Genomic DNA, 27,143 nt, shown 5'->3' with positions numbered 1-27,143 from the left:
ACCAGATGGACACACAGATAGACACAGAGACACTTAACCTTTTACTAGCCCGTGCCACACGTCTAAAACGAGCGAAAATCTACAAAGTAAGTAATCAACATAGACCTCAGCATAAATGTTTGCGATACAACATACAGTGACTGTGTCCCTGTTATTTGCCATTTGGAACAGGATTTGTAAAAGCTGTGCTAATGTCTGTGATGCACCATCTGTTAGAATGACAAATGCGATACATTTTATTACAACAAATGCTTGTGATGTCCCATCAGCTTTAAACACAGAGATAAAGCAACTGGATGGATACACAGACACTTAAACTAGTAGTATTACCCATCTAAGACATGTTGAAATCAAAGTAATCAACACAGACCTCAGTGTTTGCTGTGAACCATATAATGCATATGTTTCTGTTAGATGAAAATTGGTATAATAATAATAATCAATAATTTTTTACATTTATATAGTGCTTTTCTCACTACTCAAAAACATATGGGATTCAAAAAAGCAGTGTTAATGTTTGTGATGCGCCATCTGTTGGAATGAGGGAGACTTGGCAAACCAGATGGACCCGCAGAACATTAATGCTTTTATTAGGAATGAGTGGAGCCTAGAAATTCTGATGAACTTAAAATGTACTTCCTGTCATAAAGCTGGTGAGGTTGGGGGCCAAACGTTTTGTCGGAACATATGACATACTTTACATATGTATGTGAGTGTGTGTGTATATGTATATTTTATACATATATATATATATATATATATATATATATATATATATATATATATATATATATATATATACACACCTGCGGTGGGTTGGCACCCTGCCCGGGTTTGGTTCCTGCCTTGTGCCCTGTATTGGCTGGGATTGGCTCCAGCAGACCCGTGTGATCCCGTGCTTGGAATTCAGCAGGTTGGAATATGGATGGATGGATATATACACACAAATGCATATGCACAGCACACACACACAGTACCCATAAATAGTTTTCGCCCCCTTAGAGGTTTGTTAAATTTTATTGTTATACGAGATTGAATCCCAGTGGATTTAATTTGCCATTGTAGACACTGAACAACAGAAAAAAGATTCCTTAGGGTCAAAGTGAAAACTGATCTTTGCGAGCTTTAATTGGCTAATTAAAAATACTTTCTTCATTAATCAAAGTCATTATCTTTCATTTATTAAGCCTGTCACTTCTCTTTATCTTTAAAATTAATATGAAACTATTTACGAAAAAGGAAAGAGTGAGCAGGTCAGGAAAACAGATGTGTGGGGTTGTAAAATGCAGTTCTCCTGTTTACATGCACTTCAATGCTGTGCTTATTCACGGATTTCTGATTTCGATTAGAGAACTCGGGTTATTGGCCTCTGAGAATCCTGATTAATGGAGGCAGACTTCTCCACGAATAACCCGATTATGTGGCCATGTAAACCCTTAACCGCGTTACTGTTAAGGATTCTGGAGTCGGCACACGTCTGTTGCACTGAGCACACACTTCCAGCAGCCGCGGGTAGAAGCGTCCATAAGCTACTTTTCCAGAGGCAAATGCTTGGGTGATCTCTTTATTTCTTCTCCTGACTGGCATAATCTCTCGATGTTTCAGAAATCGCTACATTTATATTGATGACCTAAACAGTGCAGCACAACATCAAGATCAGTAGGGTAGCGCATTACAAGTAAACGTGTGTTATGCAGTGCGATTATTTTTTACATTAACAAATAACCAAACGAATATCTTATTGAAGTAAAAAAAACTGTTATTATTATTATTATTATAATTATGATTATTATTATAATTCCAGCAGCACTGCGTGTAAGGCATGAAGCACACATACTGGTCTGCCGTCCCTTTGCAGGGCTCAGTCAGACAGACAAGCACCAAAGAGTGTGCTGCATGCAATCCGGTAAGCGAAACATATCGTTAAAGCGTCACTTTGACTAAACAATGAACACAGGCGTTGTGATCATTTTCAAATTCTTGTTAGTCGATGGTGTTTAACTGTTTTTTGTGCAGTTTAATGACATCATAGCGTTTTGATAAAGGAGAATCCCAGAAGGTTACTTTCACATGTATATGCAGATTTTTAAGAAGCCGGGCATCTGTTATTCACCTTAACCCAGTTATGTGTATTGTCACACACGTGGGCATGGGTGGCAGCTAAAGGGCTCGAATGAGGGTAATTCCACACCAGACCAGGGGGTGGAGGAGTGTACTAACCTTTTCTCTCTTTCCAATGCAGACCAATAATGGGAAATTCTGCCTGGCCTCCCTCAACTATGTCATCTCCGGTCACAACCCCGATGACATCACTTCTGAACCCCCCCTGAAGATGGCACTTCTGGTCACAATCCTGATGACGTCACTAACAGCCCCAAGATCGCCACTTCCAGTCACGACCCCGATGACGTCACTTCCGCAAGGACATCACTTCCGGTCCCCCGTAGACGCCACTTCCATTCACGACCCAGATGACTCCACTTCTGGTTATGACCCTGATGATGTCACTTCTGATCCTGATGACGTCACTTCTGGACATGACCCAGATAACATCACTTCCAGTCCCCAAAGAGGCCACTTCTGATCACAACCCAGATGATGCCACTTCCGGTCACAACTCAGATGACACCACTTCCGGTCCCCAAGGACATCACATCTGGTCCCAGCCGAAGACACCACTTCCGGTCACGACCCAGATGAAGTCACTTCTGGACCCCGAAGATGTCACTTCCGGTCATGACCCAGATGACGTCACTTCTGGACCCCGAAGATGCCACTTCTGGGTATGACCCAGATGATGTCACTTCTGGTCCTGATGATGTCACTTCTGGACACGATCCAGATGACATCACTTCCAGTCCCCAAAGAAGTCACTTCTGGTCACGACCCAGAAGACTTCACTTCCGGTCCCCCCCAAAGAGGCCACTTCTGATCACGATCCAGATGATGCCACTTCCGGTCACAACTCAGATGACACAACTTCCGGTCCCCAAGGAAATCACTTCCGGTCCCCCCGAAGATGCCACTTCTGGTTATGACCCAGATGATGTCACTTCTGGTCCCCAAAGAGGCCACTTCTGGTCACGACCCAGGTGACATCACTTCTGGACCCCGGAGACACCACTTCTAGTTATGATCCAGATTTCTTCACTTTCCTGTCCCAAAAATGCCACTTCTGGCCATGACCCAGATGACATCACTTCCAAAACCCTGAAGATGCCACTTCTGCTTATGACCCAGATGATGTCACTTCTGGCCACGACCCAGATGACATCACTTCCGGTCATCCCCAAAGAGGCCACTTCTGGTCATGATCCAGAACATGTCACTTCCGGTCACCCCCAAAGATGCTACTTCTTGTCACAACCCAGATGACGCCACTTCCGGTCCCCCTCAAAGATGCCACTTCTGGTCATGACCCAGATGACCTCACTTCCAGTCCCCGAAGATGGCACTTCTGGTCATGACCCAGATGACACCACTTCACTTCCGGTCCCCAAAGATGCCACTTCCAGTAATAACTCAGATGACATCACTTCCGGTCACGCCCCAGATGACGTCACTCCCGGTCTCGAAGACACCACTTCGGTTCCGCTCACGATCACCTTACTTCCTGTGCCTTACTTTAAAGCCGCCATCTTAAACCCCAGCCAGGCAGTTCTGTTTTGGACTCCAATCTGTTCTCAACTGTACCACCAATTTAACGCTTTGTAGCTGGGGGGGTGCTGCCCCAAACGTTTTTGTGGCTCTTTGTCTTTTCATTGACAGAGTGCATGTAAACACACCGACTCTTAGGTGTTCTCTTTATATGACAGACACATGTAAAGGCCTAAATTATATTATATTATATATATGATCAAATATGTTAATTCATCTTCTGAATATTGAAAGCCATTTTTCAACATAAAATGCATCTCCAGCCCCAGTGTAAGTAACAGTCGAACTTAAAAAAAAAGTATGCCGTACTGAATATTATTCATCATGCGTGCTAATAAATAAAAATGTATTACATTTTTAAAAAATAAATAAATGGCCTGCTGTCTAAATGCTAATGGAAATGGATAAATAAGTAATACAACTGGAGGGCTGCAGTGACTGCGGATTCTTCTTCCGGCCAGTCTGACAACGGGATGATAGATTACGGTTGTCAATAGACGCGTTGTTTAACTACTCTCGTTCTTTAGAGCTTTAGCGTTTGGTTTTGGTCCTCTAAATAATAATCACACAAATCTATTTTGTTTTTCGGGTCACTGCCCTCCTTTATTTGCTTCAGTTTGAGTCTGCTAACGGCTTTCTGAAAAGGCTTCAGCTGTTTAAGGCCGCAGACCACAGTGTGATGCACAGGGACTGAAGTGTCCAGCCACAAAATGTAACCAGGCGTCTCTCCAAAAGTTGGAAGTACAGATAAATGATCTGCCCAGAATTGAACAAAGGTAAAGTCCTGGGATTTCGAGAGAAATTCATATCTGGAATTGTTTGTTTGGCAATTGCGGTAACAAAATTCACCCTACCAGGAATCAATGAAGAGGAGAATTAAGGCTGATGTATACTTCTGCCTATGATCGGCGCCATAGTCCACATAGCTTATGGTGTAGCTACACCGTGCCCACCACAGGATGAAACACCTCGGGATCCCAGTTGGCAAACGCCCACCAGGCAGACACCTGGTCTAGTTCCACCCCCTCAAATTACTCTCTATCTGCTGCAGCCAGGTGTTACGTGGGCATTCCCTTGGCCTGGTCCTCAACAATGAGAATCCTGCGAGCCGGATCACCCTCGGGTAATCGTGCCACATAGCCGTACTACTGTAACTTGACATTCCCTCACAATGCAGGTCGTGTGCCTCACTCGGGACTTCGTGAGTAACCGCACATTCACCACAAAGTCAAACCCGCGGCACCCAAGGATTCCCTGAAGAGACACAGTATCAAAGGAGTCCAGTCTTCATCTCAGGTCACTGGATAGCGTCCATGTCTCACAAATACAGAGCATAATAGGAAGCACCAAGACTCAAAAGACTTGAACCTTCATCCTTTTGCAGAGATATTAGGAGCGCCAAACTCCCCTTTCCAGTGACCTTATGACCCCCCCATGCTCTCCCAATCCCTCCAAGAACTTCATAGGAAGAGTCACCCGAGCTGTTTCGTCATGTAGTGGGTGCAGCAATGTGTTGTCCGAGTGCCTGCTCCCCAATCTAACCTGACCTGCTGTGGCAGAATGAAAGCATGGAATTAAACAACGGGTTTAATTAACAGCAAGAATCAACTTCTCATTAAGAGACTTCAGCAACTTCGGTCTCAGCTTTCAAATCCCGGCTGAAGACTCACTACTTCAGTTTAGCACACCATGACTAGAGCTGCTGATTAACTGTGCTGACTGCATCTCTGTTGTTAGTCATTAGCACTAAAACATAAGTAACCCGATAGTTAGAATTTGTTACTAACCCTCACCTATTCTGTTTCTCTTCTCTGTACTAGAGATGCCCCTTTGGCCTCAGCTTTCAAATCCCGGCTGAAGACTCAGGACTTCAGTTTAGCACACCCTGACTAGAGCTGCTGATTAACTGTGCAGACTGCATCTCTGTTGTTAGTCTGTTGTTATATTTATACACATATATATATACATATATATATGTATGTATGTGTACATATATATATATATATATATGTGTACACATACATACATACAGTATATATGTGTATACAGTAATCCCTCACTATATCGCGCTTCGATTTTCGCGGCTTCACTCTATCGCGGATTTTAAATGTAAGCACATCTAAATATATATCACAGATTTTTCGCTGGTTCGCCGCTTTCTGCGGACAATGGGTCTTTTAATTTAGGTTACATGCTTCCTCAGTTTGATTGCCCAGTTGATTTCATACAAGGGATACTATTGGCGGATGGCTTAGAAGCTACCCAATCAGAGCATGTATTACATATTAACTAAAACTCCTCAATGCTATAAGATATGCTTCCCACGCGGTGCTTGTTTGCTTCTCTCTATCTTTCTCGCTCTCTCTGCCTGACAGTGGGGGTGTGAGCAGAGGGGCTGTTTACACAGAGAACACGGACGCTCCTCTACAAAATGCCGCTTTATCGCGGTGCTTCTGTATACTTAAAAGCACGTATTGATTTTTTGATTGTTTGCTTTTCTTTGCAAGCGCTCAATCTGACATTCTCTGCTCCTGACGGCGCTCCTTTGAAGATGATATGTTTGCTTTCTTTTAATTATGAGAAAGAACTGTCATCTCTGTCTTGTCATGGAGCACAGTTTAAACGTTTGACTAAAGGGTGTTATTTCATGTCTAGAGGGCTCTAATAATGTTATCAGTGTGGGAGAGTTTATAAGGGCTTAAAATATATAAAAATAACTACACAAACATATGGTTTCTACTTCGCGGATTTTCACCTATCACGGGGGGTTCTGGAACACAACCCCGCCATCGAGGAGGGATTACTGTATATATATATATATATATATATATATATATATATATATATATATATATATATATATATATATATATATATATATATACATATATATATATACACATATATACATATATATATATATATATATATATATATATATATATATCATATATTGCACCCTTATATTGTGCAATATATGTGAGGATCACTTCTGTTCTGTGTATTGTATTGTATTCACCCCTTTTTTTGACACCCACTGCACGCACAACCTGCCTGGCAAGGGGGTCTCTCTTTGAACTGCCTTTCCCTACAAGGGTTTTAATTTGGCAGTTTTTTCTCGTCTTCTTAGAAAGTCAAGGCTGGGGGGCTGTCAAAAGTCAGGGCCTGTTAAAGCCCACTGCGACACTCCTTGTGTGATTTTCGGCTACAGAAAAATAAATTGTATTGTATTAAACTGGTTGGAGTTTGGAACCCCAGTTTAGCTGGCCAACTCATTTCATTTTGGCTGCCATTTTAATGAAGGAAAGAATCAGTTCAGAGGACTGAATCCTTAAAAACAGGGCTAGGAAAATGAAGGGAAAAAGGAGTTAATTAGGAGTGAGAACTGGTCTCTGATTAGGAAATGGGTCAGAAAGAAAAGCTGCAGCCCCTGTAGCCCTGCAGGATCAGAGCTGGGCCAATTTTACTGATACCTTTTCACATTTACAGTATGTTAAAATATGTATTAAATAATTGCCATTTTTAAAACTATACATATATATTGTATACCACAGCGAGACATTAAAGTATTATCAGATTTGGGTTTCGTCTTTGGCCATGTTAATCTAATATCTCCTCAGAACTAAAACCCTGAACACGGCCACATGAATTTTTAAAAGTTCATACATAATATATCATAAAAAAAGCTGGATGAGTAATATCCTATACAGTCTTTATAAAAAAAAAAAAAAAGCTTCTTGGACATTTCTCGGAGAGTGAGCTGTAATCAATAGACAAAACAGGGTCCCGGGAACATGACTGAGATTTATTCCTCTTTGTGCAAAGTGACACTTTCCACTTGGCTCTATCAACCAGGGACATGATATTGAATTTCAGGGGAGAGAAAGAGAAAGAGAGGAGATAGAGAGAGAGAGAGAGAAATGAAAGAAAAAAAAAGGCATTTTTAATCCTCGATAATGTTTTCGGAGGATGAGCGCAATATTTCATGTCTGATTCGGAGGCGCGGCGTGCAGAGACAGAGAGCCTTTACAATAAGCCAAGAGCAGTTTTAATAAAGGAATTGCTCACATGAAAAGGGGCTTCAGTGACTTGTGACCGCAAGAAGATTTTACTCCTTTCTGGGTCTGAGATGAGGTCCCCAGCTGATAGATCCATGATGCGAGAGTGAAGTTTCTGGAAAAACAGAAGCCCAAAGTAGAAGAATAATTAGAAAGAATCAGATTGTGATCGTTAAGATCAAAACAATTCACGGCTTTAAAACATTCCAAGAGGAAACACGAATCCACCTGCTCCGGTCGTGATAATTTTCTAACAATGCACCAGTAAGTGAAGGTGACATATTTTCCTGTGAAGAAACAAAGTAGTAAAATGAAACAAAATGTCATTTCTTAAAATAATAAAATTAATTAGCAAAAAATATGCCCCGGAATAAAATCCTTTCATGACTTTATCAGCATTTTATGCAAAGCACCCAAACTCACAGTCATCGTCATTCCCTCCCTTACTGAAGAGCGGCAACCAAAAGGCACGTTACGCTTCTACAAATTTACAATTTCACAAAATCCATGACACACAAATAAAAAAAAGTGAGCAGGAATTGTTCATCCCGCTGATGCGCAGCAGATGTTTCCGATGAGATTGCCTGCGATCTGACGGTTGCGTTTAAAAGTGACCCCTCTCTAAATAGCATTGATCTTGTGCGGGCATCTTTACATAGGTTTTAACTCAAAGTCATTAATGTCATCTGTTAGGAATAATTAATGTGAATAGAAAATAATTGCATTTGGGATCTGGGGACCTCAAGGATTTTTTTTACATTAATATTCACACGCTATTTGATTATAGGCTTTATCCTTTATTTTATTGCACTCCGGAGGAATACTAAACCAAATATACTTTCACATAACAATCTGAGCACTAATTACCAATGAATTCGCCACCGATTTCTATTGATACGTTTAAAGGCAAGTCGTAATCGGGCGTACGGTTTTCGGAGAGCAACAAGATGTTAAGGGCGACTCTGCACCCCTCTGCTGTAAATCCAGACGCGGTCACATTTCTACACAGGAAAAGAATCAGTCGGAAATACAAGGGAATCGAGACATTTGGCCGAAACTGAGACAGCATTTTGGTTTTTTGTTGCCCTATTGTACCCTACGGAAATCCTCTCCTAGTGGTCTCCCCTTGACTTTCTCGTATACTCAGATATGGGGATGGATATTTGAGGAGTAAGCTGCAAGACAATGATTATTTTGATATTATATACATTAAAGGACTATCAACAACAAATCAAATCAAACTAATAATATATTGAACAATTATTATAAAGGTAAAATGGAATAAATCGGACTCTGCAGCTGCATGAATAAAAGGTAAAATACCACTTCCGGTTAGCAGAAATAGCTCAAAAGTTGATAGAAACCTACCTTTTGTACCTCATACTTGTATAGAAAATTTGATTGACCGAAGGGAAAGCGAACTCAAGTTATCGTGTTCACACACACACACACACAGACAGACATAATTTCAAAAATAGTATTTTCTGACTGAGAGAGATCTAAAAACATTAAGATTCATCAAAATCTCGAAATGGAATTTTTGGATGATTCTAATACTTTCCCCATACTTTGTATATGAGAAAGTCAGGGAGATCTAAAATGTTGAGATTCATCAAAATCTCAATATCAAATCTTTGGAGGATTGCAATACTTTTCTTATACTTCATATATGAGGAAGTCAGGGAGTTCTAGAACATCGAGATTCATCAAAATCTCGAAATGGAATTTTTGGAGGATTCCAATATTTTCCCTATACTTTGTATACAAGAAAGTCAGAGAGATCAAAAATGTTGAGACTCATCAAAATCTCAATATCGAATCTTTGGAGGATTGCAATATTTTTCCTATACTTTGTATACAAGAAAGTCAGAGAGATCAAAACTGTTGAGACTCATCAAAATCTCAACATCGAATCTTTGGAGGATTGCAATACTTTCCTTATACTTCATATACAAGGACGTCAGGGAGGTCTATAACATCGAGATTCATCAATATCTCGAAATGGAATTTTTGGAGGATTCCAATATTTTTCCTATACTTTGTATACAAGAAAGTCAGAGAGATCAAAACTGTTGAGACTCATCAAAATCTCAACATCGAATCTTTGGAGGATTGCAATACTTTCCTTATTCTTCGTATATGAGGAAGTCAGGGAGTTCTATAACATCGAGATTCATCAAAATCTCGAAATGGAATTTTTGGAGGATTCTAATATTTTCCCTATACTTCATATACAAGAAAATCAGGGAGATCTAAAACGTCGAGATTCGTCAAAATCTCATCATCGAATCTTTGGAGGATTGCAATACTTTCCTTTTTCTTCGTATATGAGGAAGTCAGGGAGTTCTAGAACATCGAGATTCATCAAAATCTCGAAATGGAATTTTTGGAGGATTCCAATATTTTCCCTATACTTTGTATACAAGAAAGTCAGAGAGATCAAAAATGTTGAGACTCATCAAAATCTCAACATCGAATCTTTGGAGGATTATGATACTTTCCCTATACTTTGTATATGAGAAAGTTAAAAATAAACTACATAAACGTATGGGCAGCACCCACATAAAACAAGGGTTCCCAAGCTGGGGTGTCCGCACCCCTTGAAGGAAGGCTGCATTACGATTTGCTAAAATTAAAGTGAAGTGTGTTTTGTGACTTGTCGTCACTTGTAGGTCATTTATTAGTTTGTGCTCCTCGTCTATGACAGGAAAAGAATCAAATGTTGTGCACACAATTGTCACCTGTGAATGAGCTGCGGAGATGTGCCTTCACAGTCGGTCAGTCAGGTCAGGTCCGGTTGGGTACACTGGTACAGCACGTTTCCTCACCCACCACACGATGAAACAGCTCAGGATCCTGGTTGACAGAGGCAGACATGCAGTCCAGGCCTACTGTCCGGAAATCAGCCTCTGTCTGCCGCATCCAGGTGTTATGTGGTGGTCCCTTTGGTGTATTCCAGCCACTCAGGTGGCTGTGAGCTGGATCACCCTTAGGGAATCGCGCCACCTGACCGTAGTGCCGCAACTGACGCTCCCTCACAATACAGGTCTTGTAACTCATTTGGGACTCCATGAGCAACACAAAGTCAAACCAGCGGTACCCAAGGATTCTCCAGAGAGAGACAGTACCAAAGGAGTCCAGTCTTCGTCTCAGGTCACTGGATAGCGTCCATGTCTCACAAACAGGAAGCACCAGGACTCTAAAGACTTGGACCTTCGTCCTATTGCAGAGATATCGGGAGTGCCACACACCCCTTTCCAGCGACCTCATGAACCCCCATGCTCACCCAATCCGTCTACTGACTTCATAGGACGAGTCACCAGAGATATATGAATGTCACGGCCAAGCCGGAGTGTTGATAAAGGTGAGTAACTCTTTTTGTTTTTTATTTAAGAGAATGGACTTTGGACCTTGCAATGATACATAGAGAAGGCCGAGGTTCAGGACTGACTTCTGTGCAAGACCTGATTGTGAAACGTCACCTGCTTTCGAGGTTTGATTGTCACTTTTACCCTGGGGCTGAATTAGACGTAACACCTGCTGCTTACACTCCGCTCAACTCTCCTGCTGGCGGTGCAGTGAATTTGAAACGTGCGCACGCGTCTGTTTTTGTACTGCAGTGCCGCCATTATTGGAGTGGCCCAAAACTCGTCAACTGTGCTTTCGTTATTTAACAGAACGCTGGCACCCGTTGCTTCTCGGGGGGTCTCCAGTCCCTCAAACCCCTCGATCTGTTGATCGTGCTTTAAAATTGTGGGATACCCCAACCCCCAGATTATCAATCGAGTGTCTAAGCTTCACGAGAGGGACACATTTATTGGTGAAGTGTTCAATTGATACTCAAATTTTATGCACAGAGTTAAAAGCTTCATTTTATTGAGCTGAGTTTGTTCACCCACAGCACTGTTTACGGTTCAAAATCTGAGAAACTGAGTTCATCTTCAAACGTACTATGACTTTGGTAGGGGGTGTGAACACAAATTAGACATTTTCTAGGGGTGTAGAAAAGGAAACCACTGGCATAAAACTTCACTTGAAAATACCAGCCAAGCGTTCTAAAGCTTTTCGCCTAATGTGCCTTAAAGGAGCCTCTCTGAGCCCGTCTTTAATATCATCTTCTTCCATGACGTTAAGGAGAACGCATCCTGACAAGTTTCTGAAGATTAACAATTAAATTAAAGGGAATAAAAGGGGGTGGGGTGGGGGGCACAAGAAACAGTCTGTGCAGAAAAATGAAAAGACAATTAACGGCTTGCCAAAAATCTTGGAGGTAATTATCACCGGTGACCAAATCGGCTGAGCAGACATGTAAGCGCTTAGTGTCCGTCGGTGGAACTGTGACAAGCAGGATTCTTGAAGACATGTCACATACAGTGATGTGATAATGATAATCCTGCCAAATGTAAGACATCTGGTTCATTAATAAAAGCTTAATGTTAAAGCACAGTGGCCTCCATAATGTTTGGGACAAAGGCACATTTGTCCTTGATTCTCCCCTCTGCTCCGCACTTTAAATGTACAAATCAATCAGTTCAGACATCGTGATTGAATACTTTAAGGGATTTGCATACATTTTGGCCACACAACAGCCTTCCCCATAATGTTTGGGACCACTGGTGTCCCAGGTGTTTGTGATTCCTCAGGTGGGTTTCATGGCTTCATCAGATACCTCGGTTTGCTTCTACCCTTTGGAGTCTGCAGCTGCCATCATTCAACATGAGGACAAGAGCTGTGCCAATGAAAGTCAAAGAAGCCATCACGAGGCTGAACAACAAGAATTAAACCATTGGAGACATCAGGAAAATCTGAAGATGACCGAAATCAACTGTCTGGAATATTATGAAGAAGAAAGTACACACTGGTGGGCTCAGGAATCACAAAGGGACTGGTAGGCCAAGGAACACCCCCACTACTGAGGACAGAAGAATCCTCACTATGGTCAAGAAAAAGCCCCCAAATGCCTATCTGACAGATCAGAAACATACTTCAGGGGCCAATGTGTGTGTGTGTGTCAGAGGCGACTATCAGCAGAAGACTTCATGAACAGAAACACAGAAGACACACCACAAGATGAGCACCACAAAAACAGGACAGCCAGATTACAGTTTGTGATAAAGGACGTCAAAGAGCCTGCAGAAGTCTGGGAAAAGGTCTTGTGAACCAAAGAGACAAAGATGAACCTCATCAGAGTGATGGCAAGAGGAAAGTGTGGAGACGTAAAGGAACTGCCCGAGATCCAAAGCAGACCACCTCATCTATTAAACTTTGTGTTGCTGAGGGTGTTCTGGCTTGGGCATGTACGGCTGGCACAGAGGGTGCAGACCTTTAAACACCTGGGAGTGCAGCTGGATGATAAATTGGACTGGACTGCCAATACTGATGATCTGTGTAAGAAAGGACAGAGACGACTATACTTCATTAGAAGGCTAGAGTCCTTCAACATCTGCAGTAAGATGTTGCAGATGTTCTATCAGACGGTTGTGGCGAGCGCCCTCATCTACACGGTGGAGTGCTGGGGAGGCAGCATAAAGAAGAAGGACGCCTCACGCCTGGACAAACTGGTGAGTAAGGCAGGCTCTATTGTAGGCACGGAGTTGGACAGTTTGACATCTGTGGCAGAGCGACGGGCACTGAGCAGACTCCTGTCAATCATGGAGAATCCACTGCATCCACTGAACAGGATCATCTTCAGACAGAGGAGCAGCTTCATCACAGACTTCTGTCACCGTCCTGCTCCACTGACAGACTGAGGAGACCCCACACCATGCGACTCTTCAATTCCACCCAGGGTGGTAAACGTTAACATTATACAAAGTTATTGTCTGTCTGTTATACCTGCATTGTTATCACTCTTTAATTTAATATTGTTCTTTATCAGTATGCTGCTGCTGGAGTATGGGAATTTTCACTTGGGGATTAATAAAGTATCTATCTATCTATCTATCTATCTATCTATATATATCTAGAAAAAGTCTATCTCACATCTATAGAAAAATCTATCTATCTATCTATCTATCTATCTATCTATCTATTTTTGAAAACTTCAAGCAGTCTTCTGTGTGTCTTTCACGGAGGAGAGGCTTCTGTCTGCCCACTCTGTCATAAAGCCCAGATCAGTAGAGTGTTGCAATGATGCTGGTCCTTCTGAAAGCTTCTCACAATTCCAGACAGGTGGCTTGGACTAGTGGCTTCTGGGTAATCATTCTCACCCAGTTCCTTGACTTCAGTTTGGCCAGGTGGCAAGCTCTAGGAAGAGTCGTGGTTGCTCCAAACGTCTTCCATTTAAGAATTATTGGGGCAGTTGGGCTCATGGGAACCTTCAATGCTGCAGAAATCTATCTATCTATCTCTCACAGGTCCTGGCACACTTCTCTTCATTGATGATGGAACTGCTGATGGCAGACACACAATGAATTCTGAGGTGTAGAAACATCTGATCTACTCGAGTTCCAGTCAATGTATCCAAACTCACTGGACAGCACTTCATCCTACCACAAGATAATGAGTCAAGCACACTGCTGAGGCCACACAGGAGTTTATCAAAGCTAAACGTCTTGAATGGCCAAGCCAGTTATCTGATTGAAATCCAACTGAGCAGGCCTTCCATATGCTGAAGAGGAAACGTAAGGGGACAAGCAGGAGCTGAAGATGGCTACATGAGAGGCTTGGCAGAGCACCACCAGAGAAGACCCTCAGCACCTAATGATGTCTATGAATCTCAGACTTCAAGTATCCATTGCATGCCGGGATATGTGACAATGTCTTAAAAATGACAGTGGCTTTAATAGACCTGCCATTGCTATGTGCCAAACGCTATGGTCCTCTGAAAAGGGCGTGTAGAAAAAGTGTAAGTGCAAACCCTCTTAAATGAAAGTCTGCAGTGTGCACTTTAATCACAACGTCTGAATTGTCTGATTTGTAATTTTAAACTGTGGAGCAGAGAGGCAAACCAAGGGATAATGGAACCTTCCGAAGGGCACTCGCTGTAGATGTGTTTCAGTTGTATTAAGTACGGATGAATGTTTTCTCTGATGTTCAGGTTGGCGTTGCTCTTCAAATGCCTGGCAAGTTTACAGGCCGAGTATCTGACATAAACCTTTAATGTCGCCTTCTTGTAATGTCAGTATTTAGACTTCAAGCCAGACATTGTTCCTCCCAGTTCAAGCGCAGAATGACCCAAAGTGGGTAATGACAATGCAGAAGCACATGTGTCCATCATCTGCCACTGCGACTTCCCATCTCACACACCCCAGGCATCCCTGCTGAGATTTACAGAACAAAACTGTCAGGGACAACAGAGTGCATGTCACATCAAGTCAGGCGATCGTCAGGAAAATGCCCGTCTCTTCCTCTGGCAGATTGAAGTCAGAGATACGGCAAAAAAGCAAAAAACACTTTATGAAATGAATAAAAAAGAACTGAACTCTTCAAACCGTGCCCATTTTATTCTTCTCATTCGTGTTTTTCTAAACTCCTTAACTTAAAGACCTTGAATGAGGAAGGCATTTCAAGCTAAAGAAATTGAAATTAAGCCGTCTTTGGTTGTGTTTAGTAAGAAGTATCATTTATTCTTGAAGTTTGCCTTGCAAGTTGTCCCAGTGGTCTGTGCCTGCACTTGGTGGAGGGGAGAATAATAAAGCTGTTTCTACTATTGTATTATACACGCTCACCGGCCACTTTATTAGGTACGTCTGTTCAACTGCTTGTTAATGCAAATATCTCATCAGCCAATCACAGGGCAGCAATTCAATGCATTTCGGCCTGTAGACATTGAACAAGACCACCTGCTGAAGTTCAAACCGAGCATCAGAAAGGCGACTGAAGTGACTCTGAACGTGGTATGGCTGTTGCATCCCATCAATGACAATGAAAATGAATCAAAAGCCCCTTAACTGTCGACAGGCGATGTTCACTGAGCTAATTCTGAGACCCCTCCATAAAGCCCCTAAGATACAGCAATTGGCTAGACTTTGCTTTTATTTACTGCGCCATTAAGCATTTGTTATTTTGAGTCTATGGGATGGCCCAGTTGGCACCTCAACATTTCGTCTTGACTTCTGTGTTGCCCTCCATCAACAACAATGAAAATAAACTCAAAACCCCTTAACTATAGGCAGGCGATGTTCAGTGAGTTAATTCCATGACACCTTCCCAGCGCCCCGAAGAGACAGACTGTGGCTAGATTTTGTTTTTATTTATTTACCACACCATTGAGTGTTTGTTACTTTGAGTCTATGGGTTGGCACCCCAACATTTCATCTTGATTTCTGTGTTGCCCTCCATCAACAACAATGAAAATAAATTGAAAACCCCTTAACTGTAGGCAGGCGATGTTCACTGAGCTAATTCCATGACCCCTCCATAAAGCCCTTAAGATATAGCCAATGGATAGTTTTTGGTTTTATTTATTTACTGTGCCATTGAGCATTTATTACTTTTAGTCTATAGGGTGGCACCCCAACATTTCATCTTGATTTCTGTGTTGCCCTCCACCAACAACAATGAAAATGAACTGAAAACCCCATAACTATAGGCAGGCGATGTTCACTGAGGTAATTCTAAGACCCCTCCATAAAGCCCCTAAGATACAGCAATTGGCTAGACTTTGCTTTTATTTACTGCGCCACTAAGCATTTGTTATTTTGTGTCTATGGGTGGGCACCCCAAACATTTCATCTTGTCGTCTGTGTTGGTGCACATCAATGACAATACAAATGAATTCAAAACCCCTTAACTATAGGCAGGCGATGTTCAGTGAGCTAATTCCATGACACCTTCCCAGCGCCCCGAAGAGACAGACTGTAGCTAGATTTTGTTTTTATTTATTTACCACACCATTGAGTGTTTGTTACTTTGAGTCTTTGGGTTGGCACCTCAACATTTCATCTTGATTTCTGTGTTGCCCTCCATCAACGACAATGAAAATAAATTGAAAACCCCTTAAGCGTAGCCAGTCAGGTGATGTTCACTGAGCTAATTCCATGACCCCTCCATAAAGCCCCTAAGATATAGCCAATGGCTAGTTTTTGCTTTAATTTATATATTACGCCATTAAACGTTTGTTATTTTGAGTCTATAGGGTAGGCACCCCAACATGTCATCTCGATTTCTGTGTTTCTCCCCATCAATGAAAATACAAATTAATTGAAAACCTCTTAACTAAAGGCAGGCGATGTCCACTGAGCTAATTCGATGACTTCTCAAATTAGTTGGCTGTACCAGCAGTGATTTGGGGGTGTCATATAAAACACTTACATGACCAATTATTTTCTGTTTTAGATCACTTTGCGTGACTGGCACGGTGGCGCAGTGGTAGCGCTGCTGCCTCGCAGTAAGGAGACCCGGATTCGCTTCCCGGGTCCTCCCTGTGTTAAGTTTGCATGTTCTCCCCGTGTCTGCGTGGGTTTCCTTCCACAGTCCAAAGACATGCAGGTTAGGTGCACTGGCGATGTGTGGGTGTGCCCTGCGGTAGGCTGGCGCCCTGCCCGGGGTTTGTTTCCTGCCTTGTGCCCTGTGCTTGCTAGGATTGGCTCCCGTGACCCTGTAGTAAGGTTATAGTGGGTTGGATGATGGATGGATGGATCACTTGGCAGCCATCTATTTTCACTTTGACATGAGGGAGCTTTTCTCTATGATCAGTGTCAAAAAAGGTCAAATTAAATCCACCGTGACGCGGCGTTGTCTAACAAGAAATGGGGGTGAGCACTTTTTAAAGGCAAAGTACATTGTTCTAAATGTATGATTTCATCTTTTTTTTTTTATCTGACTCTTCACACGAATACATGCCATGGATATGTCAACCGTCAAAAAAACGGCCGAGTCAAAGGAAGATGAATAATTAAATATCAACGAAGGCCCAACGTCCTCAGGGCAGGCAGCCTGCATTGCTGATGTATTGGGGTCTAAAAGGTCCGGATAACTGATTTTTCCTGCCGTGTGGCATACAAAATGCAGGCAAAGGGAATTACAAAGTAGAGGGCACCGGAGATGCTAGTTAACAAGACAAATCCACGGGCAGCTCTAAGGCAAGCGCGTCGTGTTTCCTTCACATTCGGAGAACTCGTTACACTTCATTGCAGATGATAGCATTTGACAATTGGGAGAGGAGTGTGATTTAGAGATGAATGGATGAAGGAAGGCACCCAGCGCCACTTTCATAAATCTCAGGGGGCATGAAACAGCAAAGTATCAGACTGAGGATTTGGTGCATAAACATAAATAACAATATAATCTATCAAGATTTGAACCGAGATGCTGCCTATTTTCATAAAGCGGTTTTATTAGGTTCACTGCAATCCCCAAAGACTTATTAATTTTTATGAAACTGCTGAAAATTGCTATTGGACCCAAAAGACGCTCAACAAGAGATTTTTTAGAATTCTTAATCTAGCTAGAACGTGAATTTAAAAGCATAAAGGCTATAAATTCATTCACTTGAGCAAACATAAATTTGTTGTCAATAAATTAAATTGTAAAATGAGTATCTGTTTTAAAGAGGCATAAACTTAATAAGCTGTGAACCTTCTTCCGACTGGCTTCTGAAATGATGTCTTATCAGCTCATAATACATAAATTTAACTTTCAGAGCTTAAAAAAGTGCCAGGCTGTCGCTCATGAAATTGGCACATCTGAATATTCATCGAAAGGCGCTGCGCACAAAGCAGCTCTTTGTTTGCTAAATAGTCATCCATCCATTTTCTTCCTTGATACTATTAGAGGACTGGGGAGGGCTGGGGTCTACTGTGACAACAGGAGGCATAAGGACCGTCTCACACACACACACACACACACACACACACACACACTGGGCCAATGAAAATCATTGATCAGCCTGCTATGTAATGCCTATAAAACGTCGCCAGGCCCTCTTCATTTTTTATTACCACGCTAACCTTAATTTACCTTAATCTTAACCGTTTAGAGTGCATACTAACCCTAACCCTAACCCTAATTTTAATCGTCTATACTACACCCTTACCACACAAACCCCTAACCTTAACAATACTAAACCTAACCTTAAATTAGGCTAGTCTTAACTGCTTAAACTTTACACTAACCTTACCCCATATTTTACGTTACCCCTAATCTTAACACTCTCATTAATCAAACTCGAACGTTAACAATGCCAACCTCTAACCCTATATTCACCTAATCTTAATTATTTATTGTTCACACTAACCCTAACTTTATCAACACTTGCCACTAACGTTATGTTACCCCTAATCTTAATCGTCTATCCTACACCCTAACTACACAAACTCTACCCTTAACATCAAACCTTAACTTACCCTAATCTTAATCGTCTATACTACACGCTAACCACACTAACCCTATTCTTAACCCCTCACACTTCACACCAACCCAAAGTTTAACGACCATTCCCCCTAACCGTCTATACCAGGGGTGGCCATCTCCGATCCTGGAAAGTCAGAGTGGCTAAATGTTTTCATTCTAAACATTTTCTTAATTAGTGACCAGTTTTGCTGCTAATTAACTTAATTAAATTGATTTGCTATTTAAGACTCAGATCTTTTAAATCAGGGCTGAGCAACGTTGGGTCCTGGATGGCCACAGTGGCTTCAGAGTTTTGTTCCAACCCAATCGCTTCATGAGAAATCATTCATTACTGATGACGCACTTATTGCTCAAGTGCTTCATTTCAGTTATCTTGCTTGTTAAGATTTTGAACCCTTAATTGCTTATTTTCACCTTAAACAGCTGTATATATATTATTTTAACTACTCCTTATTAGCAATGAGATAAAGGAACCTGCAGTTCTCCATCCAGCATGTCTCCATTGCCACTAGTGTGTATTCATCATTCACTATTTGGTTTAATTAACACTCGGAGGGAAACTGAAGAGAAAGTGAAGAATTGAAAATTCCTCATCTGTTTTAGGCTTCAGATCATGTGGATGATACGTGTCATTAGAAAGGAAAAAAAATCTGTGATATAACAATGAACTGACATTGTAGAGCTAAAACACGAACAGGCCATGAAATTAAATCAAATGTGTTATTGGGGAGGATTGGCTTCTAATGAATCAGCTTGGTTGAAATGAAAACCAGCAGCCAGTGAGGCCCTCCAGGATCAGAGTTGGCCACCTTTGGTTTATACTACACGTTAACCACCCTAACCCCTAACCTTAACTTATACTAATCGTAACCATTTTTAATTTCCACAAACCCTAACAACACTCAACATACTGTATGTTACCCCTGATCTTAATCGTCTCTACTACGCTCCTAACATTAACTTATCCTAATCTAAACCATTTTTTATTCCCACAAACCCTAACAAGACGTACCATTTAACATACTCTATGTTACCCCTGTGTGGTGTTATGGGTCCACAGCTCGTTGAGCAAAGGCCATTCATTTTAAATAAATGATCGCGCCTTAGCGAGGGGACGTTGGGCCATAGCGAGCCGTGGGCCGATCCGTAGGGCGTGGGCGTTTCTCACCGAGTGCACAGGTGAGGAACTGCCCACATTCGTGATTGTCCCATGGCTAATGCTGCAGCTGCTGTGGCCAGCGTCATTTTAAAAGCGAGTCGGTTGTGGGGTGGAAAAAGGGAGAGAGGAGAGAGAGATGAGGAAAAGAGGACGGAGGTTACAGGGAGCGAGGAAGCATGCGGTGCAAGAGAGACGGACAGGCGGTGCGTGCGTGTGGTGAGCGCGCGATCGAGGGCAACTGTAAGGAAGCTGGGGTGTTGGGCCTACACCCAGGCGATTGATTTGGATGTCGCTCCCGCTGAGTGATTATGTAGCGGGAGTGACCAAGGGAAGGCGACTGGCCGCAGAGAGGCCGCGAAAGGCAGCGGAAGTCGGGAGACTTGGTGGTTGGAATCCCCAACGTGGGCGACCTGGCCGTTGGTGGAAACCAAGTTCTCCGAGGCTGGGATGAGTGCCATACCGGAAGCCAGGGATCGGGAGGTCTCCAGTCTCGAATGTGTGTTGTAGGAGGGCAGCTGCATAGAGAGTGTGGCTCCTCTGTTGCGAAGCCTGGACAGGGAGATGCAGGGGAGTCACATGTTAAAAGAAGCACCGAGCTTGTTTGTTGTTTTAAAACTGCTTCCTAAAGAAGATTTTAACCTCTGGTTTTTAAGGATTATGTTTTTCTATTGATTTTAACCTCCACCTTTTATTGGATTATTTATTGAAGAAAGAACTGCACTTTACTTTATTTATTTGAACACCTTGTTTTGATGGACAGTTTTAAATAAAAGCACTATTGCACTTTTTGCACCACCCCTTGCTCAAGTGTTTATTGCCTTCACTGACTAGCTCACTCGGTTACGTTATCGACGGTGTTGGGTTCAAGTGCTTCCAACAGCAATGGGAGTGTGGAGCCTGAACCCACATAGTCACACCCTGTTCTTAACTGTCTCTAGTACATCCCTAACCTTAACTTATTCTAATCGTAATCATTTTTAATTCTCACAAACCCTAACAACACGTACCATTCAACAAACTGTATGTTACTCCTTGATCGTAATGGTCTCTACTGCGTCCCTAACATTAACTTATCCTAATCTAAACAATTTTTAATTCCCACAAACCCTAACAACACTCAACATACTCTATGTCACCCCTGATCTTAACCGTCTCTACTACCCCCCTAACCTTAACTTCCCTCCTAAAGACTGCTGGTCTATGACTGCGGCCCTACACCTATGGTGACGTCTGTCAACTTCAACTGTCTCCAACTTCATTGTATTCCGTGACTTCCACCAAGTAACTGCGGTGACGTACAGCTCTGTTGCTCTGCAGTTGTCTCTCACTGGTAAGAACCCTTTTAGCATTCTGCATTGATGGCACACTTATACTCCATTATTAGAAAAAAACTTTATTAATCCTGAAGGAAGGAAAACAGCATACAATGCTGTTCCTGTCCTGTTATTTGCAATAGAAACTCTGCATATTCCTTTTTCCAACATTTTTTTTTTCAAATGTGTTGTAGAACTTTATATTATTATTTAATATGTAAGTAAGAAAATAATCCTGCTTATCCTCTGAAAACCATACAATATACAGTAAGGATAGCAAAAGAAGTTTATTTTCATGTAAAAGACACAAAACAAGCTTTTACATTTTCCAAAACTAAGACTGGTAGTGACAAATGTTCATTTTCTTCAATCAAGTCACATTGTAGTTTGAGAACGTTGGAACAACACTCTCGATCATTTAACGCTCTTATGATAACCTCTGTGCTCTCATTTCAGGCTGTAATGAAGAAAACGTAAAGCAAACTTAAATACCTCTAATTTAGATTTTAATCACTTACAGGTGGTTAATTAATTAGAGACTACATTCTTGCACCTTTTTTTCTCTCTTTTTTTTTGCTTTGTAATAAACTACATAATTACAAGTCAAATGAGAGAATGGTAGGTTACTGAGGTCACAGCTCTATTTTACTTATAAAACGCATTACAATTAGGAATGGCGGTCTCAACCTACGCACCACGACTGCCACGACTGACGGGGAAAAAGCAACAAGCGACCTGAGGCTGAGTTAGCTGAATTATCGACTCGTAAAAAATGCTTTTCTTTACCGTTATGTATAGGCTGAGAAAACATGTTTAGAAACAACAGTAAAGAAGGACGTTCACTTCACAGAGTACGGGGAGAAGTGCTGCTCTTCACTGTCAAAACACGGGGACCAGAACTGTGCAATGTCCAAACTGTCTTGACATCTTTGGTGTTCATTTCTCTTCTTGCTGTCCAGCATTCATTGTCATCTTTGCTTTATCTAATTCAAGGATTCTCTTCTTTTATTTTCTTTATTTTTTCTTTCTTAACTGTTGCTATGATATCTTTCATTTGGCTGTTATAATTTCTATTGTATAAATACAGCTGGAAAAATATTTATAGATAGATAGATAGATAGATAGATATGAAAGACACTATATGATAGATAGATAGATAGATAGATAGATAGATAGATAGATAGATAGATAGATAGATAGATATGAAAGGCACTATATAATAGACAGACAGACAGACAGACAGACAGATAGATAGATAGATAGATAGATAGATAGATAGATAGATAGATAGATAGATAGATAGATAGATTTAATTCAAGCGGTTTAATAAAAATATTGAATGAGCTGTTTAGAAAAGACACACATTGTTCTATATTTGAAAGGCAATACATAATAGGTTAGATAGAAAGAGACAGACAGATTTGAAAATCACTACAAGTATAACAGAAAGATATGAAAGGCACTATATAATAGATAGATAGATAGATAGATAGATAGATAGATAGATAGATAGATAGATAGATAGATAGATAGATAGATAGATTTGAAAGGCACTATATGATAGATAGATAGATAGATAGATAGATAGATAGATAGATAGATAGATAGATAGATAGATAGATAGATAGATAGATAGATAGATTTAATTCAAGCGGTTTAATAAAAATATTGAATGAGCTGTTTAGAAAAGACACACATTGTTCTATATTTGAAAGGCAATACATAATAGGTTAGATAGAAAGAGACAGACAGATTTGAAAATCACTACAAGTATAACAGAAAGATATGAAAGGCACTATATAATAGATAGATAGATAGATAGATAGATAGATAGATAGATAGATAGATAGATAGATAGATAGATAGATAGATAGATAGATAACTGGCCATAGTTTAGGCATCCATGACCTGCATGATTTGATTAACCTCAAACCTGGCAACACTGACACACCCCCTTCTGCATGGGCTCCTCTTTGTAGGCGGTTTCTCAACACAACTCCGCCCCTTCTGACTACATGTATGATCAGAAGGAAAGTAATAGATAGATAGATATGAAAGGCACTATATAATAGATAGATAGATAGATAGATAGATAGATAGATAGATAGATAGATAGATAGATAGATAGATAGATAGATAGATAGACAGATTTGAAAGGCACTATATAATAGACAGACAGACAGACAGACAGACAGACAGATGGATAGATAGATAGATAGATAGATAGATAGATAGATAGATAGATAGATAGATTTAATTCAAGCGGTTTAATAAAAATATTGAATGAGCTGTTTACAAAAGACACACATTGTATATTTGAAAGGCAATACATAATAGGATAAATAGAAAGAGACAGAGAGATTTGAAAATCACTACAAGTATAACAGAAAGATATGAAAGGCACTATATAATAGATAAATGGATAGTTATGAAAGGCAGAATATAACAGATAAATAGATTTGAAAGACACTATATAACAGTTGGAGAGGCAGGAAAGGCACTATATAATAAATAGATAGATAGACATTGCTGGTCAGCAAGGAGATGGCATGCAAGTCCCCGGATGTGTCTGTCTCATTGAGGCCCTTAGCAGTGTGTCTGTCTTCATTGATAAACTCTGTATGTACAGTTAGTGTACATACAGTACAATAAGACATGTGGTGCTCTGACGGGCTGAGATGGTGGTATGCTGTATGTCGAGTACAGTTCCAATTATGTTTTTGAAAGACCTCCCTTTCCCTGGGTAAGCCTGTGGCGATGTACAAAAAAATCCACAGTCCTCAAGATATTTGGATCCAATAGTTCTGCTCTGAACATTTCTTAATTAGCTCTAAATCATTACCGGCAATATTAGTTATATGACAGACATTGCTCGCCTGGATTGATCCATCTACTGATGGCAGAGAGGCTGAATCTATCTCAGAATTAAAAGTCTGAATTAGCGTAAGCTGTTTTAATTTGGGGTGTTCATAACCAATATAATGATTTGCTTCATGAGGTAGAATTACATAATTAACAAGAAGGATTGTGTGAGATATTTAAATGTTTAAACTTAAATGTTTAGCGTCTAAATATTCTTGATTGTAATAGAAGTTTGTCATTTTTTACCCTTTGATGTAGGTCCATAGAGGGCTGGACCTCTAGTAAAAGATCACAAAATCAAAAGTAATATCACTACTTGTAATCAGTCAGTCAGCCATTTTCCATCCCGCTATATCCTAACACAGGGGTCTGCTGGAGCCAATCCCAGCCAGCAATGAGCAGGAACAAACCCCAAGCAGGGCACCAGCCCACCGCCGGACACACACACCCACACACACTAGGGGCAATCCAGGATCACCAATGCAGCTAACCTGCATGTCTTTAGACTGTGGGAGGAAACCCACGCAGACACGGGTAGAACATGCAAACTCGACACTGGGAGGACCCGGGAAGCGAACCCGGGTCTCCTAACTGCGAGGCAGCAGCGCTACCCACTGTGCCACCGTGCCGCTACTTGTAATCACTGACGTTGAAATAGTCTAAAACAATCCTCCACATGCTTATGTTTGACATTTGTCAATTTCCAACCTTCTGGCAGTGGCACATATTGGGCAGGGAGCATCAGTAAGGAATCAAATATTAAAAATATGATCACATTCATGATCAGCATCCTTTAAAATAGCATAAAACGACACTCTGTGTGCCTATATCACCAACACGTGACAACGACTAACTTTGACCCCTCGTATCCTACTAGAGGTGCAGCCCCTGGGGTTGGTGGAGGCGGCCTGCACAACTTCACGTCTTTCTGATCCTTTTTCCTCAGGACACCCTATTGGTTTACTTTTCACCATAAAGGCGTACATTTTGTAAATTGTAAACCGTGGGCACATTTTAAATAAAACATTCTCTCGAATTTGTGTAATAGGAGCCCACGATTTAGGCTGCTTTGAGAGCTAAAGGAGGTCCTACACAGTAAAGGTATAGAGAGTGACCCCACTATGAGTCATTCAGAAGATCTTAGAGGTGACATGTGGCAATTCCACCCGCAGCAGCATCCCACTAAGATTTCACTGGTGGTACAAAAGGCGAACCGTTTTGCTACAATCCAAATTCGAATCGCCACCTCCATTCTCTTACTTCATTATTTCAATAATCGTGTCACACAGTGGACGCTCGGGGATGGAGAAACATTAACGTGAACCAAGATTTTAAAAAATGGCAAACTATTCACTCCAAATATTATAAGAAAAAAAATAAAAACAAAAACACCTCGAGCTTTTAAGCAAAACAGTTTAAGTTCAGAATAAAGAGCAGGCTAATGAATTAGAATTGTGTAGGCGTTGCAGTTTAACAATGCCTACAGCCGACCTGTTTAAGTTACACAAGCAGATGCAATAAAGAAAAGAGAGAGTGTGTGGCGATCGGTCTCATTATTTTCTATCCTTTAATCTCACCCTTTATCAGTGTGCAGTGTATGCAATTTGGGGCTCAATTACAAGGCGATTACGAAGGGTTCAGCATATTCAGATCTTAAGTAGCCTATTCGAGAAAAGTTTTGTGCCATATGTGGATGTGATGGAGTAAATTAAATACAGCATATATATATATAATTAGATAGATGCTGAGAGAGAGTGAACTGCAGTAACCATCATTTACGAAACCCAGGTAAGATTCCTTCAAATACAACATCCATCGGCGGCCGAGACTTTATTCTTTAATCGTGGGCTCAGTTAACCATATCCAGTTTGTTCCTCTAATTACAGCACTTAAGCTTTCTTTACTTATATTAATCAGCAAGCGGAGAAAAGGTTTTAATCAATTACTGCAACACACGGCAAAGTCACGCCAAAAGAGACAAAGCGAGACAAAAAGTTGAATGAACATCATAAATAATATATATGGATCTAACTTCTCTAACCTTTTAAAAGAACTCTTGAGGTGAACAGTGGAAAACGCCTTCACTTTTAAAACAGTCAGTTTCGACAACCCGGCTCATCTTGACAGAGCCTAATGAAACTTCAACTCTGTAGTTACAGGCAGTCATACAGGTGCCTCTCGAAACGCTGAGAAACTCGGAATGAATCGATTATTATTAATCTAAGCTTTTCACCTTGGGTCGTGTGGAGGTAAAGTGGAGGAAGGAGTGAGACAAGTCCAAATCAATACCGGAGCATTGTAGGACACTAATGCGGGGTGCATGTTGTAGAGATTAAGGGCAAATCATTCTATAAAGCAATACCACCTTCAGATAGGCAACTACAGGGAATTAAAGGAGACAACAGTTAAAGAATACACCGCCCACTGTCTATAAAAGTATGCATTAAGAAAAACAAAAAAAATAAAAATAAAAAATTATATATATATATAAAATTATATATACAAACATACATATATCTTCTTCTTTCGGCTGCTCCTGTTAGGGTTTGCTACAGAGGATCATCTTCTTCCGTATCTTTCTGTCCTCGTCATCTTGTTCTTTAACACCCATCACCTGCATGTCCTCTCTCACCACACCCATAAACCTCATCCTTCCTCTTCTCCTCTTCCCTGGTATCTTTATCCTTAGCATCCTTCTCCCAATATACCCCTCATCTCTCCTCTGCACATGTCCAAACCAACGTAATCTCGTCTCTCTGACTTTGTCTCCCAACTGTCCAGCCTGAGCTGACCCTCTGA

The 27,143-nt window shown here is 41.1% G+C and overlaps 1 protein-coding gene across 9 annotated transcripts in view; it reads right to left on the bottom strand.

The window, feature by feature from the left end:
• Nucleotides 1-27,143, bottom strand: part of LOC120530784 (nck-associated protein 5-like) — a 746,735-nt gene that overhangs the window by 186,077 nt on the left and 533,515 nt on the right. For all 9 annotated transcript variants that reach the window (XM_039755382.1, XM_039755389.1, XM_039755381.1 and 6 more), the window contains one exon: nucleotides 7,726-7,830. In XM_039755382.1, coding sequence (XP_039611316.1) covers nucleotides 7,726-7,830 — 105 coding nt within the window. The remainder of the gene's footprint in view (nucleotides 1-7,725; nucleotides 7,831-27,143) is intronic.

This window comes from Polypterus senegalus, chromosome 6, assembly GCF_016835505.1.
Source record: "Polypterus senegalus isolate Bchr_013 chromosome 6, ASM1683550v1, whole genome shotgun sequence".
Taxonomy (NCBI): domain Eukaryota; kingdom Metazoa; phylum Chordata; class Cladistia; order Polypteriformes; family Polypteridae; genus Polypterus; species Polypterus senegalus.
Note: the sequence above shows the minus strand (reverse complement) of the source record. Positions and strands in the feature narration are given on the sequence as shown.